The 20,336-nt window shown below is 45.4% G+C and overlaps 1 protein-coding gene across 1 annotated transcript; it reads right to left on the reverse strand.

Annotated features, from left to right (window-relative positions):
• Positions 1-8,107: 8,107 nt before the first annotated feature.
• On the reverse strand, positions 8,108-20,330 carry SIK1 (salt inducible kinase 1). Its single transcript, XM_038146677.1, has 12 exons — positions 20,100-20,330; positions 17,425-17,488; positions 17,061-17,222; positions 16,645-16,769; positions 16,407-16,530; positions 15,238-15,461; positions 14,861-15,010; positions 14,145-14,267; positions 13,674-13,899; positions 12,703-12,978; positions 11,959-12,190; positions 8,108-11,180 (listed from the first exon to the last, which is right to left on the reverse strand). Exons 1-12 carry the CDS (start codon positions 20,139-20,141, stop codon positions 10,760-10,762), a joined length of 2,169 nt encoding a protein of 722 aa, XP_038002605.1. The 5' UTR covers positions 20,142-20,330; the 3' UTR covers positions 8,108-10,759.
• Between the last annotated feature and the right edge of the window lie 6 nt (positions 20,331-20,336).

Genomic DNA, 20,336 nt, shown 5'->3' on the forward strand with positions numbered 1-20,336 from the left:
ACAACTCATACTCTAGTGTGGAAGCTGCTTTCCACCACCCATGGATTTGGGATCTGACTCGAGGGTGCACCTCACCACCCAGCCCATGTCCTGTTTAGAGAGTGAGGGAAGAAACCTGGGACATCTGTATCACTTAGTTGTTCTTCATAGCTAAAATACTTCATCTAGGCTCAGTGGCTTCTGGGGCCTTCCAGATTCCCTTTCTTCTTCTTCCAGTGTTTAACTTACGGGGAACTCCATCTGGGAATTCTTGTGGGAAGGAAGGAAGGACCCACAAAGCTATTGATCTTAATCCAGGATCAACAAAATGTAGGCCTTTCTCCTAGCTCCACAAATTTAAAAAATCACAGTACAGAAGTAAAGAAACAAGCAACAAAGATTAAATGGTTAAAAAACCTGGGATCCTTTTGGTTTATAATACTGCACACAATCCACCTGCTAGATTTTAATACTCTTAGTATCAACTTCATCCCTTCAAGGATTTCAATTCTCAGAGAAACCTTTCTCTTCTCACATGAGTGAAATGTCAGCATGAGGAAGCAGAGACCTCTTTCCCAGAATGTAGGAGACTAAGCATGAGACATTTTCTTCCTTATTGCCTGAAAAATGAAGCTCTCATTCATACCCATGCATGTACATCCCTACGGACCACTTCTGGTGGCTCAGCCAAAAGTCAAGGTTCAAACCCACCAACAACTTCTCTAAGCTCCCATTCCCACCCTCCTTCAGCTCTCCAAGGAAGAGGGATGGAGCTCCCCACTTCAAGCCTTTGTGTGTTCTTTGTCGCCACGGTTCAGCACCACTCCTACCCTCCATCCATCTGAGAGCATCAGGAACCCCTGGGTACCAACAGCTGCCCATCACACTCCAGCAAAGTGGAACCTGCCTCTGGTTCTCCCTCACATCACTCACCCTGGGAAAAGTTTCCTCTTTGTTAGTGAGCCTTGCAAAGCCTTATTAGCCCCTCATTACCTGGCAGGACTGACAATAAGCAATAATCAAGGAGTCATTTAGGCAAAGAAAGAGCTCCTGAGACTGCCATTAGTAATTCTGGGAATATAATTTTGTGTGGTACTGAGAAATGGCACTGATTCAGGCTCTGAACTCAGCCCAGGGAGTTCAAAGCACTCCACAGACCCATGGATTCGGGCACACAGGCATGGATGTACATGTGCGTTCCACTCCTGGTGATGCCTATGGTCCAGAGGAAAGGAGGTGAGTTAGTCTGTGCTGCTCTGGCTGAACTGGGCACATCGACAGCCAGAGTCACACCTAATCCCTCACTTTGCCCTGCCAGCCACCAGCTCTGAGCAGCATCCTGCAGTGGCAGCTCTCCTATTCCCCTGCCACAACCCCCTGCTGCCACCAGGACACAAACACCCCTTTGCTTGAGCATCAAAAACTCAGCCCTTCCCTTCGCCTGAGGGAACAGCAAAGCTTCCTGCAAGTGCTTAAAAAACAGTCCAGGAGACTTTGGAATTGCACCCCTAACCTGCCTGGATTAGCCCACTCCAAAGTTCCCACCTGTCTGCAATTTTAAGAGCTCCAATCTTTTCAAAAGGCAGTCCCTTCTAGACCAGGCATCTGCTTGGCCCCAGGGTGAGATGCAGGAAGATGAGTTTGGGGAGCTCTCCCTGGCTCCTGCTCCAGCACAGCCCCTGCTGCTGGCACATGAAGGTGTCAGGAGGAACACAGCTCATCTCAGCAAAGAGAGAGAAGGCTCCTCTTTGGCACTGGAGCCAAGTCCTACTTCGATGATGAAACTGGGCTTGAGCAGGCAAGGGAGTGACTGGGACAGTCTGGACATGCAAGGTCTTCTGCAGAGAGCAATTAGGAGCTGCTGTGATTTCCTCATCAGCTCTGGTAATGGCTGATGTGACAGGGGAAAAAACTGGTAACACTGGAAGCTTTTATCCTTTTAGCTCCTCCAGCAACCAACGTGCACCTGAAAGTATGATCTCAGAGATCACAAACTCAGGTGAGAGAGAGCTCAGTTCACAGGCAAGGTTTGGTGGTGGCTCATCAGCCTTGCTGCAATCAACTCTAAAGCAGCCTAAGCCCTGGATAAATGTGCTCAATACCAGGAAAAACCCGAATACCAACACACAGCAGGCAAAAAAACCCCAACCTGTGGTCTGCCCGTGTGGCTGTGACATACAGAGCAGGCATCTGTGGCAGCTGGAATCCAGCAGCCAGCTAAACCAGTGGGAGAGGTGCTGCTGGGCTGCCTGGGTCTTGCTCTGCTGTGTGGAGAATTGAGGAGTAAGGGCACATCCTGCCCTGAGGAACTGGTTGATCCTGCTGGCTCGAGGGCTGAGTGCAGCCAGTGACTTGATTGCATTTACAGTGTTAAGCCAGTTATTGAATCCAATTAGTAGGGTCCTGCATGCCCAGAAGTGGATCCACCTGGAGACCAGGAGGGTGGTTATGGGCTTGTGAAACAGAATCTGTGCTGAAGAACAACCAGGCATTGCTGCACCCCTGTGTCTGCTACCTGGATCTGGGAGAAAGTGGATTTTGCAGTGTGTGACTAACCCCAAAATGTGCCAAGATGGGCTTCTGTGCAGCAACATGACTCACTTCCTTCTGAGGACAAACAATTTCCCCCCATTCCCACAGGTCCAGCAGCATGAGCAAACTTGTAGCCCAGTTGCACCAACACCTCCATCACAGGACTCCCCTCCTGCTGCCTGGGACATCCCAGCATCTCCCACCTCTTGTGCCACTGCTGGCAGGTGGCTGGAGATAGAAGAGACACCAGCACTGAATGCACCAGAGCTGCCCAGAGAGCCTCTTTCCCCAAACAAGAGGCACGGGGGGAACCAGAATTCCTGTTTCCCTCCTGCCACTCTGATGTTCATCTTCCCAGGAGCACACGGCATCTCCCTCCTTTTTTTCTGGAGATCACGGCTCTCTCCACACACTGGACTGCTGAATGGGATCTCCTTCCCAACAGCAGTCAGTGTGCATGGTGGGCTGAGTGGCCTGAAGTAATTCGTCCTGTCAGACCTCCTGTTCCTCTCTGCTCCTTGCCCGTCCTGTGTGAACACAACCCCCAGGGCCACATCCTCTGGATGCCTGCGACTCATCGTGTCTGACTTCGGAGATTTGCAACAGAGATCTGAGTAATTAAGAACCAAAGCTACATTTCTGTGTCAAAGTCATTATGAAGACATCCCTGTAGCCTTTTAAAACCATCTTACCTCAACTAATCCATAGGGAAGACTTTCCTTCCTCTGGGACAGAGAGACACCCTTTCACTCCCAAAATTCAAAGTGTGCAGACAGTTTTTAACTTCCCCAGCACAGAATTAAGACAAATACCCCAGGTTTTTCAGGGAAGGGAAAGCAGCAATGGTAAAGTAAATAACTGCCTGATCTGTCCAGCATTGCAGTCAGTTTGGTGGCTCTGTGTCCTTGTTCTTGTTGTGCTCTCTTTTCATGAGCAGACAGCAGAAATGTTCATGGAAAATGGATTTCAGAGGCGTGTGCATAACTGTTCCTGGAAATCTAATTTTACATGTTCAATAAAATCATCTGCTACCAAACAAGAGTTGAACAGGAAAAACCCATGAAGACACTTAGCTGACCACTGCACAATTACCTTCACTGGGTCCAAAGAGCAGAAAGTGTGAATGTATCCCAGCAAATGTACGAGTAATATTGTTAGGCAACCAGGAAAAAGCAGCTAAAATCAAATGATTAATGACCTTTCTTTTCTTCCTTTTTTTTTTTAAATGTGGTATGAACAGGAAGGTTTAAAGCTCAGTTTTTGCAAGATGTTTCTTGCAGGAGCAGGTCTGTTTGGAAATCCAGCAGATGCCTGGAGATAATGGCTGTGAGAAGCCCTAAATACCCATCTACCTATCAAGTGTGTAGACAAGCTCACCAAATGATAACATCTTGTTACCTTACCAGGAAATGAGGAAGAAATGATCAGCAAGATTAGGCAAAAAACCAGGCACTTAGCTAGAATTTCTGAAATCCCTTCCAGCTCTTGACTAAGATATTTTTCTTGTCACAGAATAAACCAAGGACTGTTAAAAAAACACAGTTTCCCGGGGTAGCGGAAAGGGATGTAAGACAGAAGAACTAAAAAAGCACCCCGGCATGATACAGGAAAAGCTCCATCAAAAATAATGAATCTAAATTCACTGCCTCAGTGGCTGAAGAAACAAAGGATGAGATTGTCTGGCTCTGGACGTCGGAGCCTTAATGTGCTGCTAATAATGTTTATATCATAAAGCAGCGTCGCTGCATTAGCTTTGATTTAGCAACACCAGTTTACATCAGCTGAGGAAGCCATCTGTAAATTCAGCCCCACAAATGTAAATACAGTGAAGGAAGAAAGGCTTGGTCATCCCTGGAGGACATAAGAAGGGGGCTGCTGTGCTGACCTGGGCACTCTCCAGTGCCCACCCTGCTGTCACAGCTTTGTCACCTGTCAGAGGTGCAAAAGGGATATGTGGTCTGTGTGGCTCAGCCTCTGGCTGTGCAGACCCATCCATCCAGTCCTGGCAGTTCTGCTTGACTTCACTCCAGCTGTGCTCCACTCCAGCTGTGCCCCACTCCAGCTGCACAGGGGACAAGCCTCAGAAACTCTTCAAAACTCCAAGTGCCAGTAGGAGAGATTTTTGGATAAAACTATAAAAGTGATATTAAAAGATTGCTGGGACCAGACGGTTTCACTCAAGAGCTCTGAGGGAACTCAGACTTGAAATTGCTGACCTATTCAGTACAATACCACAGCAGCTGTTGAAATGGCGAGGCACCACAGGAATGGAAGGTGGCAAATGTTACATTCATTCTTAAAAAGGGCCTTTAGAGGTCATCCAGAAACCTGTGGGCTGGGATGCCGGGCAAGGCGGATTGACAGAAAACATAACAAAAAGCAGGATGGCTGAAAGTGTGATAGAATGGGAAAGAGCAAAGTTTGTTGAGTGAGAGCTCAGGCATTGCAAATCCATGCGTGTCAAGACCTGGGCAATTTGACATATTTGTAAAAAATCCAGCTGCAACCAGGTGGAGAGTAATCTCAGAAAACTGAATGGCAGGGTGATGAAATCACTTATGAAATTCACCAGCAGCAAATAAAAAGTGAGGACTGTGAGAAATACCAAGCCAAGCCATACTAAGACCATCGGGGCACTAAATTAACATCAGGCAGGAAGGAAACCTCAGTCAGTGAGTTTGCTGAAAATTCCAGCTTACTCCTCAACAGATGAAGAACCTTAGGCATGACTACAGAATTAAAAGAGAATGAGAATGTTTCCTTCTAGAAACGATGCCTGAAACACAGGGTGTCCACCAAGGAGGATTTGGAACAATCCATGAAGACACAGAAGAGATGAGTACTACAGCCGAGTCCTTCTTCTTGGCCACCTCAGCTGAGAAGGGATGTGAGAGAGATCCTGGCAACTCAACATGGAAATGTGATCAGGAGACCATTATTTGTGCCTGTTGTCACAAGGGAAAGGCAGCACAACCCAATCTATTGGGATGGAGGTCTAAGACGAAGAAAAGGAAGTACTTCTTTCACACAATGCAAAATTGAATTATGGCACTTGTCACAGGATGCTGTGAAGACCAGAATTATAAAAGAATTCCAAAAGGGGTTAGCCAAATTCTTGGAGGCTTGACCCATCTGCAGCTGTTAAACACAATGACCCAAATGCCAGTCAAAAATTCCCTTAACCACAGTCTGCTCTCTACTGAGCTGGTAATATCACTGAGGAATTGTGCTATGCTTGCCCTGTCCTTACAGCCTTTACCTCACAGTCTGCTGCTGGAATGAGCTGCCCAAATAGCTGGACCTTTGCTCAGAGCCACTATCACTGCATAAGACACATTACACATGGCATAGGATGTTTATTATGAAATTGGTATTTATTGCAGGTGTTGGCCAAGTTTGTTCACCTCACATGAAAGTTTTGTCTCTGGCAGGTGCTAAGATCTGATACCTTGGGAGAAAGGCATTACTGTCCTAAAAATCTATCATGGCCTTGGCAGTCTGTACCAAAGACCAGCTCCTTCCTGATCTCCCACAGCTGCTCTGCTAAATCCATAAACCATGACAGTGGATTACCTTTATCATTGATTTAACTGTCACCACTAAAAGTAGTTAGCAGTCATGAAATAAGCCAGCAAGCGCATTTGAAGCAATGCCCTCCCGAGGCACATATTTCCTTTTATCAGTTTGAAATTAATTCTCCTTCATTGCGTGACGTGTGCCTTATTCTCACTTTGCAGGATGAGTAAAAAGGAAGCAGCGATCACTTTCCATCTCCTGCTCCATAATTTCGTTCGCTCAACTGCTCTCCCTTCTGCTGCTTCCCCTTCCAGCTGACACAGGCCAGCATTACACAACCGTGGCTTTTGCCATGAGGGATTCCTTTCCTCGCTGAGGTGTGGCTGCTGTCCTGGGCACAGTGAAGGAGAAGGTGGTGGGGACGAGTTATGGGTCACCTGCAGGAGGGGAGGGGCAGGCGAGAATCCCTCGCTGCTGCGGCTGGACCTTGGCACCCGAGTGCTTGGCTGGGTGTCTGTGCTCAGCCTGCTCAGTGCACAAACAGCCTGTGTTTTTCACTGCTACCAGTCTGGCATCTCCTGCCAGCTCTAGGCATTTCCTTTCTGAAGAAAAAAACAACCAAGGTTTGATCATTCACTTCTGGGGTTGTGCTAAACTTGCCAGCATCTGTTCCATCTGAGCGGCGGGGGAAAAACACCAGTCCTGGACTGGGAGAGGAAGGGAAGGTACCAAGTTGTAATGTGAGAAATGAAAGCAAGAAAAACAGCATCTTGAGAGATGCTAAAGACAAAAACAAATGCTGTGAACAGGAGCAGAGACAGATTTCAGAGGAGAGGAAGGAAGACAGTGACTAAAGCACCGAGAGTGAAAACAGTGTACACATGGAAACTGAGTCCAGACTCCCAGGGTTTCTTTGTACTTGTTTTTCCTACCATTTCACAGAAATCATGATGCTGGCGGGATCCCTCTATACCCAAGGGTCAGTGATGTCAATGAAAGTTGGTGGAGCTGCACTGATTTGTATCCATTAAAAAGCAACTTTCTCAAATTTCCCAGAATTACCAGAGTTTAAAATAATGCCCTGAGAACCCTGCTGAAAACAACAGTTAGGATTAGCCTTAAGTCAGGTCATACTAAAACCTAATTAAAGATTATTTAGAATGCATCCCTTATTTTTTAAGAGTCACAAAATTCCTAACTTTGGATGGTCACATGGAAAACATAACCCTGGAAAAACATGTGTGTGACACTTTTCTATCAGTTCAGGAGTCACAGCAAGTGCACAAAGAGCTCTATCGAATTCCAGCTCAGCAAACAACTACTTTAGAAAGCAAAATAAGTAAATATTATCTCTCTTTCCCCACAAGCTTCTGTTTAACTTCTTGGATTTACCTTTCCGTCACTCTTCCTTTCCTTCAAAATGTGATAGGTGGAGTTTAAAATAAAAACTTCAGGATAGAAAAAAAAGAGGAAAAAAAATTGGTCCTTAATTTCTTTTAAAAAAAACAACATTGCTTGTTTTTTTGGGATTTTTTCCCAGAGTGTTTGTCAGGTCAAACTAAAGCTTGTCAATATTTAGGGGTTCTTTTGCAGACAAAATCCTTCCTTGCTCTCATTGAGACTGCACGAGCTGAATACAAAGCCTTTTCAGTATTTTTTTAACTCTCAAGTTATATTTTACAAGACACAATCCACTCCCTGCTGTGACTCCCTCCCTCCCTTTGCTCTCTCTCAGGAACTGCCCTAATCTGGCTGGGGCTGTCTCAGCTGAAGGTGACACAGAGGGAGGGAGGGAGAGCCCAGCTGGTGACACCACCACGCTGGGCCATCCTCCCTGCCCAGACCTCTCTCTGGTCCTGCTGCATTTTATAACCCGATTACCACAGACTTGGTCAATTCAGACAGACTGCCTACCAGCACAATGCTCAATATCCCATTATCAGATTTGTGGGGCCACCATCCCTCTTCATTTAGGATGTAATAGAAAGTGTCAGTAATGTCCTACGGACTTTGGCTTGAAAATGAGTCCTGACTATGCAAATCGTAAGTGCACTGGGTGAAGATACTCCACAGAATCGCAACAATTTTAAAACATTTTTTATTTAAATATTAAATAAAACACATCAACTAATCATTTTGGTGTACACCTCTCATTTTAACATAAGAAATAAAATGATTGTTCAGTCATGATAAAAAATAAACTATACATCTCAATTGAACCAATCACGAAGTGTCTTTAAATACCCTATTGCATTGCAGTCTGCAGAACAGCACTGTCAAGATATCTACAAAAAAACCCCCCAGACTTTTAAAATTACCTCTTCTGCTCCAGCAATAATTCCAAAGAGGTTCTACAGCAATTGGAAAAGAAAAAAAAAATACTATGAAAGTAAAGTGCTTGTCATTGCTCAGGACAGGAAACAAAAGAATCTGTAGCCTTTAGATCCATGGCATTAAACAAAACACAAATTGAGGAGGAAGTTCTGTGGTTTAAGTACGTGTGCTACCCCTTATAAAATTGAAGGCCAAGTTGCTGCTTTGTGACAAGCTGGCTCCTTCTTGCCCTCCTCTCCAGCCATCCCCATGCAATCTCTTTTTTGGGTTGGGTTTTTTGAGGGGTTGGTTGTTTGTTTTCTTTTAAACCCACACTACAAATGAGCATGAGACTTTGGTGTTTTCTCTGCTGCAAGGCACCACTCATTAACAGGAGTTCAACTCGAGCAATTTTCTGTCACTTTGAAGCTTCCAGACCATGGAGCAGCAGTGGCAAGCTGGAGATGCACCAATACAGACACACAGATACAACACACAGATAAAGAGGTTGTTTATGGAGAGCCACAGACAGAGCCACATGACATCTTCAACTCTTTCTACTCCCACCAATTAACCTGGTCAATCTTTGGCTTTTTTCTTTTTTTTTTTTTTTCCTTAAAAAAAACCCAACAAAACTAAACAAACCAAAAAAGAAAACAAAACAAAAAAAAACCAAACCAGAACAGGTCTCTATATTATTTGCAAATGTGTAATACTGCAGGTTGCATGAAGCCAAGGTAACTTGAAGGCACCCTGTGTCGTACTAGGGAGATGGGTCCTTTAAGCATTTAGACAGAATGCAGCTACACTCTGACACTGATGGCAGCTCCCAGCCAAGCTGTCTCACTGTCTGCTCACCTGCTTCCAAAGTTTGCATGCACTCCCCAACCCATGTCTGTAGGAGCACAGCCTGTCCTCCCCTTTATTCCTCAGCATAACCTCTATTGACACCAACAGAAGTCATGGTCTGCCTCGGGAGGGGAGTTGGGGTTTATACCAGAAACACAACAGAAGCATATTACAAAATATAAAAAATAACTAGTGTTATATAGTTTTCTGCTTCCTATTTATATACATATACAGCATTAAAAACCATACGAAAAAACACCTACCTAATGCAAAAACCTCGTTTTGCTAATATGCCAAAAAACAAACCAACCAAAAACAAACACCCAAAGATTGTGCTGTTTTACTCACTTTTAATACAGTTTTGTTCAGAAAAAGCTGTACTCCGTTAAGAGTAGAGTTCTGTTCTAGCCTATTCCTTTTGTCTTTGTCAGTATATAATTATAACCTCAATATTGCACATTTCCCCAAGAGTCAGTTCTGTTTGGACCCTGATAATGAAATGCATAAAAACATAATTAGCAGCGGAAATAACAATGTGCAGCACTAAGAAATACCCCTCAGGCAATTTTGTAGGCAACCTCCAGGAGGGCTTTTTAAAAAGAAAACCCTTCCCATTACCCCACAGGTGCTGCTGCTTCCCCTCCTCAGTGCCTCGGCAAGAATATGAACAAACTTAAGAGTTTATAAAAAGATTCCTAAAGATTACCCAGACCAACAAAATATGGGCATGTGTGCACCTGTGTGTATGTACACACACACACACCACTCCCAAACAAACATCCCTGCAAAAGACCAGGCATTGTGCAATTTGGATCCTGATGATCAAGGGATACAATTCCAATAGTTACTGCTTCTGTACTAATTAGAAGGGCATGCTGAGCTTTTCCAGCTGATGTATCAAGCAAGAAGTTCACAGTTTTCATTTAAAGTATGTGTATCTGGGAGGTGTGGAATGGGGATGTTGGTTCCTTTAAATAAAATGAGTGTTAACAGGAGGGAAAAGGAAAAACAACAAATGGCAATGCTTCCATTTTTGTCTCCTATGAATGCATAATGCTGCATGCCACTGGTTTTCTGTTTATTTTTTTTTTTTAAGAGGTAATCATCTTCACAAACCCATAAATGAATATTGTGAAAAAGGGAGGCTCTGGTCCCTTCTTTGAAAAGCCTCTCCCTGCTGTGTCACCACTACTGACAGCTGCTAATCTTGCATAACAGCAGAGCTGTATTGGTCTGACTTGAGTACAGTACCGAAGAGTTCTTCCCCAACCACATCCCTCCCTGCCCCCACAAATGCCCCACCCATCTGCCCCATCATTATTTTTTTTCCTTTAAAAAAAAAAAAAAAAATCAGTTTCTATTCGTATTTGTTCAGTGCAAGAATAGTAGAAGCAAAAAGACATACATATTGCTTGTTTCAGTCCTATAAAGTTGCCAGCTTTCTGAGCCAGACAGCCTCTTCACATACTTCAAAATTTATTGCTTCTGAGAGTCCTTCGTGTCCCCACGCCTCCAGCCAGCCACGGAGCAGCGGTGAAAGTTCCCCCGCAAGGAGAGCGGCCCGAAGCTCTCACTTGACCAGCACGAACTTGCCCAGCTGGCTGGAAGTCAGGTCCTCCATCTCACAGTCCCCGTGCTGCAGGGTGACGGCCTCGTAGCTCGGGGACGGCGTGGAGAAGCTCTGCTGCGGCGAGAAGGGGGCGGCCAGCGGGGCCACGCTGCTGCTGCTGCTGATGTACAGGTGAGTGTCCAGCAGGTGAGCGGCCGACGACACCGGGGACACGCTCACCCCGAAGAAATGAGGTTGGAGCAGTTGGCTGCTGCCAGCGAAGGCCAGCTCAAAGGAGTTCTCTCTTTGCAGCTCTGACAGCAGAATGGAGTTGGAGGCTTTGTGGGTTCCGTCAGAGGAGGGGATGCTGCTTGCTGCAGGTGTCTGGGAGGTCTGGGGACAAGCTGTTTGGAGTAGTTGGTGATGCTGGAACTGGAGCATTCTGAACAAAACCCAAGGGGAAAGAGGTTAGTTTGGATTGCTAGGATAATTTCATGTTCTGTTCCTTCCTTTCTTGCCCCTAACCTTGACCATAACTTTCCCCTTTGTTTCCTTCTCTCTGTCAAACCTCTCCTTACCCCAGCCAGCACAATCAAAGCAAGCTGCCCGTGCCAGACTCCCCCTCATTCTGCAGAGGGCAACTGTCACAACCAAGTTTATCTGGTCATGATTTGGCCACCTAATAATAGATGTTCTAGAGACAATGTGTGCAGATAAACCGGAAGCTCAATTTTCCATCTCGCTTCTATGGGAATGAAGAGGTGCCACCACACATGACATTTGAGGCCACTGGAACTGTGCCTCCTTTGTGGGCTGTAACTTTTCCAAATTACAAGGTCTCACTTCCTTGCCATGGGAAAATTACAGGAGGAGGCAGGGGAGGAAAGAAATCATTCCCAAAACTAACAAAGAAAAACACAGCTTGCAGTAAGGGAGAAGCAATGTTTTCCCCCACACTACCAAACTGCTTCTCAATTCAGCAACCTCCAAATATTTGAACATCGAGATTTTTTGAGTGGAATTGCACGTCCTGTGCTACATGTGCCAGGGCAGGAAGCCACAAAGGAAGCCGAGCAGTTTACCCACTGCCACTCAGCAAAGATGGACGACAGGAACCCCCAGTGACCAAACCCCCAACCTCTTTTGCTGTGTTTACCCCTCCTTGCCTACCCTTAACCCAAAGTAAACGCAAAGAAAGGACACCAAAGCTCCTCCCTCACCTCTGCTGCTGCAGCACCTCCTCCAGGAGGCTTCTCCCCTCTCTGCTGCTGCCGCTGCTGCTGTACATGCAGGTGTTGGGCTGCGTGTGCTGGAAAGGGCTCATGGCACTCCTTGCTGCCCGAGAGGAGGAGGACTGACACACCTGCCGAGCAAAGCCTTTGATTTTATTCAAGCCGAGGAACCCCTTGGCTCGAGCGTTCTTCCGCAGCTGCTGCCTGAAAGCCTTCAAGCCTGTGGGACATGAGGAAAAGAAATGCACTTTAATCCTCCTCAGCGTTTGCCTGCAGTACAGATCAGCCTTTCTGGGCACTGGGTGTGAGAACTGGGCTAGAGGAGACTCCAGTTCACCCTCTGCCTGGTGGTCAGAGCTGGATTTAGGTAATGAAACAGGGACCGGGACAGCTGCACCCTTGTGCAGATGGACACGCATGGCAAAGGAAAAGCCTGAGAGAAATCATGACGTTGTACACTCCGTATTTTAGGAGGAAGGTGGAGCCTGCCATCCCACTCACGGCAGCAGAAATATCTCCATGGGCAGGCTGAATCAGTGTCTGAGAACCTTTCCTCCAGGCACCTTTCCCAGGGCATCCCACCCTCCCTCAGGGCCCGTGAACCAGAGAGGCAGAATATCCAGGCGTCCAGCCTCAGTGTAACACCGAGCAGCAATTCTCCCTGCACCCTTACCCTTTCCCAGTGGCTGTTGGGAGGGTGCAATTTCAGCAACAAGGCCAGGAAGGCATTACCTTGAGTTAATGAGGTATCAGATGCTCGTCTTCCTTCTTGGAAGCTGACAGGCAGGAGAGAAGCACCTCCCATGCAGCCCTGGACTTGTAACACGGGAGCGTCAGACTGGGAAGCGAGGAAAGGCGACGTCATCCTCGCTGTGGCCGGGCTCCCCGTCATTACTTGACCTGCCAAACAGCTGCTCAGGGCCACTGAGCTGTCATTTGAAGATGAAGTAAGGCAGCTGTCTGAGCTAGTTCCCTCTGTGGGGCTGGCAGAGGAGGAAATGACTATACCTATGGAGGGGAAGGAAGGAGAGAAAGAACATTCCCAAGATGAGTACAGGAAGGAACAAACATGACATCAGAGCCTTCTGCCCACCTACACTGGCACTAATAAACAGCCTCGAGCTGGAGAGGTGTCCAGCAACTCCTGTTGTCCCAGGGCTTGACTCCAGCAAGGGGTCAACAAATCAACAAATAACCTCAGTTTGGGCTCCTGTCCAGCTGGCAGGGCTCGGCCAGCAACACCAGCATCACCAGGCTGTGCTGGATCAGGCACACAGTGTTTCTTTAGCACAAGCAGGAGGATTGTTTTGTGAACAGTTGTGCTTATTTAGTTGGTTCACAGGGTCTGGGAATGTACCAAACACAGTCAGTGAAGTGTTTTTTGTTAAATTCAGGCACTTTTTCCTCCCCCAGTACAACAGCAGAAGCAAGCAGACTGGGTTTGTGACCTGCTTGTGAGCACACTCCCCTCAGAAGAGATCTAGGTGAAATACAAATGCACAGCTTCTCTTCCCTAAGGGCCCTGCTTGTCTGTAAGAAGACAGAACTGAGGAGAGAAGAGTACAAACCTCTTTTCTAGGCTTTCCTACCCCAGTCAAGGTAAAATCAGCACACTCTCCCTCAGCATTTGGGCTCTGTGGCACTCCTTCTCTGCTCTTTTCCCCTACCTACAGACACCCTCCATCTCTCCCAGACTTACTTACATGGAGGGACGTGCTGATAGAAATGGGTGGTCACTTCTGCCAGGGTGTGCCTCCTGCTGGTGTTGCTAGGGATGCAGATGGGGTGGTCATATGCCTTAATTTCATCTTCCAGCTCCTTCTCTTGCCTCACTTCCTCACTGATGGTGGTCTCCAGCAGGCTGTTCGGGGAGATGGAGCGGTTCCGGAAGAGCCCGTTGAAGTTGGTATCCACAGGGAAGAACACAGGCTGGAAAACATGCCAGATCACAGACTTCAGGGTCTTTTCCTTATTCCTGCACTACCTTTTAATACTCTCCACAATTCTGTGGCATCTCTTCAGTAGGAATATTGTTTGAGAGGCTACGTGACAATGTGTCCAAATGCCAAACAAAACATAGAAGGGAGAACAAAAGTCACAACCCCCATTGTTGTGGATTAGCAGAACAATGAAGAAAAAAAGCAGCAACGCAGAGTTTAGCGGGGAACACCAACCTGTAATGGATTGCTTATGTCACAGTCCATTTCTGCCTGCAAGGATGGCTGAATCAGGCTCTGAGGTTGCTGGTAAAGCAGAGATGATCGCAGGGTTTCACTAGTGAGACTGTCCTGAGGCACCTGGAGAGAGAGCGATGCACAGAAGCCATCACACACCCTGCAGTTCCACGTGACTTTTCAGATACTGGAGAGTCACAGAATTTCAGAGCCACCTTCCCTGCAAGCTCTCTCCTCATGCTTTCTATGAAAATGAACAAAGCTAATCCATCAATGCCAACACAAACACACAACTCCTCCTCCTAAGTTAAGCAATTTAACTGGAAGTGCAATTTGCAGAGGCACCCAAACCACACTTTAAACGGGGTGGGGGCGAAGAAAATAAAATGAATGTCAGAAAAACACATTAAGTGACTCACGGAGTCCTGAGGAACCTACAGGATATGCAACAAAGAAGCATAACCAAGCCATGCCTAAAAGGGCAGATTTCCATGAGAAGTCTAATCCTGTGGCTCATTATTGACCTGCACTGGAGGCAGACTATTCTTTGGACCATGACCCACGGTCACTTCCTAGGAAACAGGTCATTAATATTCACTCAGCCTCCTGCTGAAGAACAGCAGGCTGTGTCCTGTCAGAGGGCACCACTATCAGAAATGGCTTTCAGAAGCTTGGCAGCTGCGTGGAAAGGGAGATGCCACGGTGCCTCTCCTCACCTCAGCGTTGGTGATCTCGGAGCTCCGGGGCCGCGGCTGCCGGCCGGCTGCCGGCCGAGTGGACACCTGGCTGCTCCGGTACTCCTTCAGGCGCTCCAGGAGCAGGTAATAAATGGCAGCAAAATGGTTGTAGCTGCTGTTCTGCAGGGACTGGAAGACATTGGAAGGAGCTTTTTGAGTTACAGGTAACTCAGGATGTAAGCAGCCAAAACTCATCACTCAGAGTAGCACGCGCAAAAAAAACCAAGCAAAATCCAGAAGGGCAGTGAAGATTTTATGCTGTGACACCAGATCAAGGCCACTCACTGAATGACCCATGAGTGCACCACTGGCACTCTGGTGGTCACTGGAGATGTATCTAAAGGGGAAGAACTCACCTCTACAGTCCTCTGCCTGTCGATGCCAAGGGTTTGCATGATCCCAAGGACCTGCTCGTTGTAGTCACCCAGGTTGGAGTTGTAGTTTTGCATGGAGAAGGACAAGGACTGCTGCTGCTGAAGGGAGGGGTCAGCCTGCATCCACTTGTGCTGCTTTATCTGGGAGATGGTTATCCGCTTGGTTGGGTCCACAACCAGCATCCGTCGGATTAGTGTTTCACAGTCTGGGTGACAGAGACAAACTGGTGAGCAAAGGGGCAAAAATGGAACAGCCCAGCCCCAGGGTCACTGCTAACAACACTTCCCAGCAACAGCGTAAGATGCCTAGGAAAACAGGAATTAAAGGTTTGGGTGCAGCTGATGACTGGTCTGACTATCAGATACTCCAGACAGCACAAGAGATGTTCGCATGCGTATCATAAAAACAATATCTCACTGTGGGAAATGAAGCTGTACTGGATACCAGGTGGCCCTGCACCTTGTACAAGAGCTGGTTTGGAGAGGATGCAGGTTCGATGGCATTACGTGCACATAAAATAGGTCAGAACTTAGTACAGAGCCACATCCCATACAACTTCCTGGTCCTGGCCCTATACTGCTTATTTACTTATAACCAGGAAATAAAGCTGTTCATGGCTATAACTGATAAACTTCAGACTTCAGCAGATAGTCTCCACGTGACAACAGAGGCACGTTCACTTGGTTTTGAAACCAAATCAGAGAGAGGTGATAACTCTCTTCAGTTTCATGTTTCTCATCAGACTGTTGGAGTTCTCAGGAAACACTGCTGAGTCCCACTATTCCTGCTCTACTTGGCAGCACAGCCACACTGGAATACACCCCTTCTGCATAGCTAAAATATCTCAGGAGAACTACACCTATGTCAGCATTGCAGGCTAGTCTCATTAAAATCCTGTTTTCTCTCTTTTCTGAGCGATTATTTCTCCAGCTAGGGAATCAAGTATTTTTGTAATCCATAGGGATATTCTAAGAAAGGAAACTACAGCTTTTGAGATGCACCACAAAGCAGATCCCAGAAAAGAAAACATCTTCTGCCCTACAGAAACTACTGGATACATAAAAACAAAATAATTGCCAGCTGCAAACTGGATAGCTACTACTCCTTTATAGCCCCTGTTCTAACATTAAGGATCTGGAAAAAAAAGCACCTTCGGACATGAAGTATGGGATGCGGAACCGCCCCTCCAGCACTCTTTGCCTCAGAGTTGGTAAATTGGGTCCATCAAAAGGCAGAGAACCGCAGACAAGGACGTACAGAACCACCCCAAGGCTCTGCCAACAGAAAACAGCACAGCACGTGAGTGACTGCTGGAAAGGCAATGATTCTGAAGGCCCACAGACCCTCGCAAGGTGTGAAACGCAGTTTCTGAGGAATAGCAAGCTCACCCATATATCAAGGTGAGGTCCTTCATATTCTTTGCCTTCGAAAACTTCTGGAGCTGCATAGGGTGGGCTTCCACACCAAGTGGAGAGAGGCTCTCCCGACTTGTAAAAGTTTCCAAAGCCAAAGTCTGAAATAAAGGTGAAAATCTGGGGTAAGACAATAACACTCAACCACGTACTAATATTTCAGAAGTAGCAGAAAATGGAGAGAAAGGAACAGATGTGTTGCTTTGTTTTCTGCCTATTCATTTAAGCTACTCCCTTCTGTTCACAAAATCTGTTCCAAGAAATACCCGTAACTCTTGTTTTATTTTCACTTACAGAAATACAAACACATTTACAGGATCGTCCTAGGGAAACCCAATGTCTAAACAACACGCCTGATGCTCTTTATAAAGTGATCCCCTATTTCTTATTACCTGCTAATTTGATATTCATGTTAGCATCCAGCAGGAGGTTCTCTGTTTTGAGATCCCTGTGCACGATGTGGTGGCTGTGACAATATTCCACTGCTGAGAGAATCTGCCAGAACTTCTTCCGTGCTTCGCTCTCGCTCAAGTGCCCGTTGGAGGTCAGGTGATCTGCCAGACAAAAATCACAGAGGATTTAGAAACACCCCCCAGGAAATTTTTCATAATCCTGCAGGTGCTGCACTTGCTGTTTGACAGCTGACAACACAAGCCCCAGGTTTTTAATCAGAATATATCTGTTACTCGGGAATGACAAAATAAAGCCATGGTTTCTAAATCTAAGGAACTGTGAGGTCTGTCAGTGAGGACTTACCAAACATCTCTCCATTCTTTGCAAACTCAGTAACAATGTACAGCATATCCTTCGTCTCCATAACCTATGAAGACATGAGAGGACACAATCAAAAAAAAACCAAAAAAACAAAACCAGAGTTCTATAGTTTCATTTATTTTTCTATGTGAATTCTCAAACATATCAATTCAAATTTATATTTGCTGCAGCAGCTGGCAGTAAAAGCATCCAATTTTGCACCACAGAGTTCTTTCCAAGCAAACTGGTAATGAAAAAGATAACAAATCAAGGCTTATGTGCCTACATTATACAATGGCTTCCCAGGCCATTGTTCTTCTCACCATTACCAAGCTACCTAATCTCTGTAAGAGAGCAGATGAGTGTTTAGATAATTTCATACGCTCCCCTTTTGTTAAAATATGCATATATAATTTTATGACATATTTTGAACACGCAAAGCAACTTAGAAGTTTGGATAATGTTTTCTTAGTTTCAAGGCTAGTGGGGGCTCAGATCAGCAGAGATAGCTGCAAGCTGGACAAAGCAAGAAGTGGTATCAGAATCCCCTGCTCCTGTTTGAGTTGGCTGGGACATGGGGAGCCTCCTGTGCAAGTGATAACAGGCTGCTGTTTGTGTAACAGCGCTGCTTGATGCACATCAACAACTGTCAATATATTGCCTATCAATCTAGTATCAACTTGCTTTGATATTTCACAATATTTGCCTTTGGAGGAAAATAAAAAAGAATAACTAAAATCCAAACAATGAGTGAGAGATGCTGAGCGTTTCCAAGTTCATCCTCAGTCGCCAAGGCACACCTTTGAAATGTTGCATTTCAGAATACAGCATTTCCCTGGAAACACTTCCCTCTCACGGAGCAGATACTTTGTTTTGGAAGCAGGAGGCTCACAACAGGTTAACAATCCAAAAAGCCTCAATTCTACTTCAAAGGCTGTAACTTCCAGGCTCCCAACACGTAACCTTTTTCAAAGACTCTTGTCCTCCCCTCACTACAAGTACACACAGACACGAAATGAAAATAAACAAACAAGGAGCAAAGGAAGAGAGGTTCCCAGTTTAAAAAACTGAAGGAAAGTGTTCTGGGAAACTTGCCAGCTGAATGAAATTAAGACGAGGTGCTGAAACTAAAACAATGATGAAATAATACAAGAACACACACCCTACACTGGCATGTCATCTAATTCCATCTCTGCTTCTCAGCCTCCATCAAACAGGTAAAGCATCACTTACAACAACAAAGAAAAGAAAACTTCACTGAAAAGAAATTATGGTCCACTACCAACATCATCTGCTGCATCAAGTGAAGTGGTTCAACGAGATGGAATTTAACCTGCTTTTCTAAATGCTCCAAAACAGTATTTTCACCCGCATCATTCCACTGAAATGAACTCAACCGAACTGTTAGAATGTTTCTGTGTGTCCTATCCTGCCCCGTGGGCAACCCTGACGTCAGCCCTTAACACAGAATCATTTTTGTTATGATGGGTAACACTATAAATACAAACACTTCGTGTGTGTCAAGGTCTTTTAAAATAATGCCTTGCCTAAGCACCTGCCTTACTGGCTCTTCAGCCTGACACGTTAATTAAACTTTTTTTTCTTCCTTTTTTTTTTTTTTTTTTTAAAGCTAACAAACCCAGCAGTAAGATCACAGCTGATAATAGTGTTTACTACTGCACATGGACTTTCAGACCTGCTGCTTCATCCATCTCCACCTTTCTCCCCTCTGCCCTTTTAGACAGGTCCAGAAAGACTGATATCTCTGCCCTGCTCATGACAGGGGCTTGCACCAGATGACCTTTAAAGGTCCCTTCCAACTCAAACTGTTCTGTCATCTTCTTCTTAAATCCACACAGCATTGTTCAAATGATTAAGAGCTGCTTGCACCAAAGGCTGCTTGCCCCTCATGTTTAGAATTGGCAAAGCAGTCCTTGCTCACAAGACAAATGTGATCCTGCTTTCTGCACAACACATTCATGTGTTCCCACGGTTAAAAATATCCATCAGTGCAGAAACTAAACAAATCTAAACCAAAATTCATGTTGTGAAACTCTGCAGGCAAAAGATACTTAAAATTCACTTTCAAAACTACACAAACTGCAACAGAACAACCAAACAGGTGATTTTTTGGCATATTCTAAGATGTCAACATTTACCACCTTTTCCTTTTTCACTAAACTAATTCTTCAATTAAGTTTCCACTTAGACTTTCTACTTAGATTTGGTTTAATTGTTGGTGATTTTAAATCCCTTCTACTTAAGGCAAACTCAGCTTTAGTGCTTCCTTCTCTACCACCCAATGTGAGTTTAAGTCTTCCTCTTATCTAAAGCATGTAAGAAGTTCCAGTCCTCTAAACTGGGAGAAGCAGACAAGATAGGAAAAGCAAGTTAATCATAGAAGTTCAGCTAACCCGCTCCTCAATCTGAAACAAACATCAGCCTGGTTTCAACTGTAAATTTTACAGTGAATTTTGTCAAAAAGCTGTCCAATACCAGAATCTTGTTCAAAGAATGAAGAATGACTTTGAAGACATCCAGTTTACTTCAAACGCTTCTCAAAAAGTATTTCAGTATTTCAATATGCTTTCTCTCTACAAATATTAGATGCAAAAATCACATGCAAGAGACCACAAGCATATTTTATCTACGTGCTGACATCAAAGGTGGACTCTTACCTGATATAGCTTGATAATGTGGGGATGATTCAAAAGCTTCATTATCTGAACTTCTCTATAAATCTTCTCCAGATTGCTTGGGTCTAACCTTGTTTTGTCTATTATTTTTATTGCAACCTGCAAATTTAAATAATAACAAAACAACCCCAGGTATTACAAAACAGGTACTCTCACTGTTAAGATATCTTAAAAAAAAAAAAAAAAAGAAAAGACACACCCCTGCACAAACACACCACT

Source organism: Motacilla alba, chromosome 1, assembly GCF_015832195.1.
Source record: "Motacilla alba alba isolate MOTALB_02 chromosome 1, Motacilla_alba_V1.0_pri, whole genome shotgun sequence".
NCBI classification, from domain to species: Eukaryota; Metazoa; Chordata; class Aves; order Passeriformes; family Motacillidae; genus Motacilla; species Motacilla alba.

Bases quoted from the DNA above. Each gene is read 5' to 3' on its own strand.
- SIK1 (XM_038146677.1), bottom strand. From the start codon at position 20,141: ATGAAGCTTTTGAATCATCCCCACATTATCAAGCTATATCAG. The intron at 15,462-16,406 runs GTGCTTTTTTTT...TCTGTCACCCAG, and splicing joins CCCATACTTCATGTCCGAAG to ACTGTGAAACACTAATCCGA. The intron at 12,979-13,673 runs GTAAGTAAGTCT...TCCCCTCCATAG, and splicing joins CTATCAGCACGTCCCTCCAT to GTATAGTCATTTCCTCCTCT.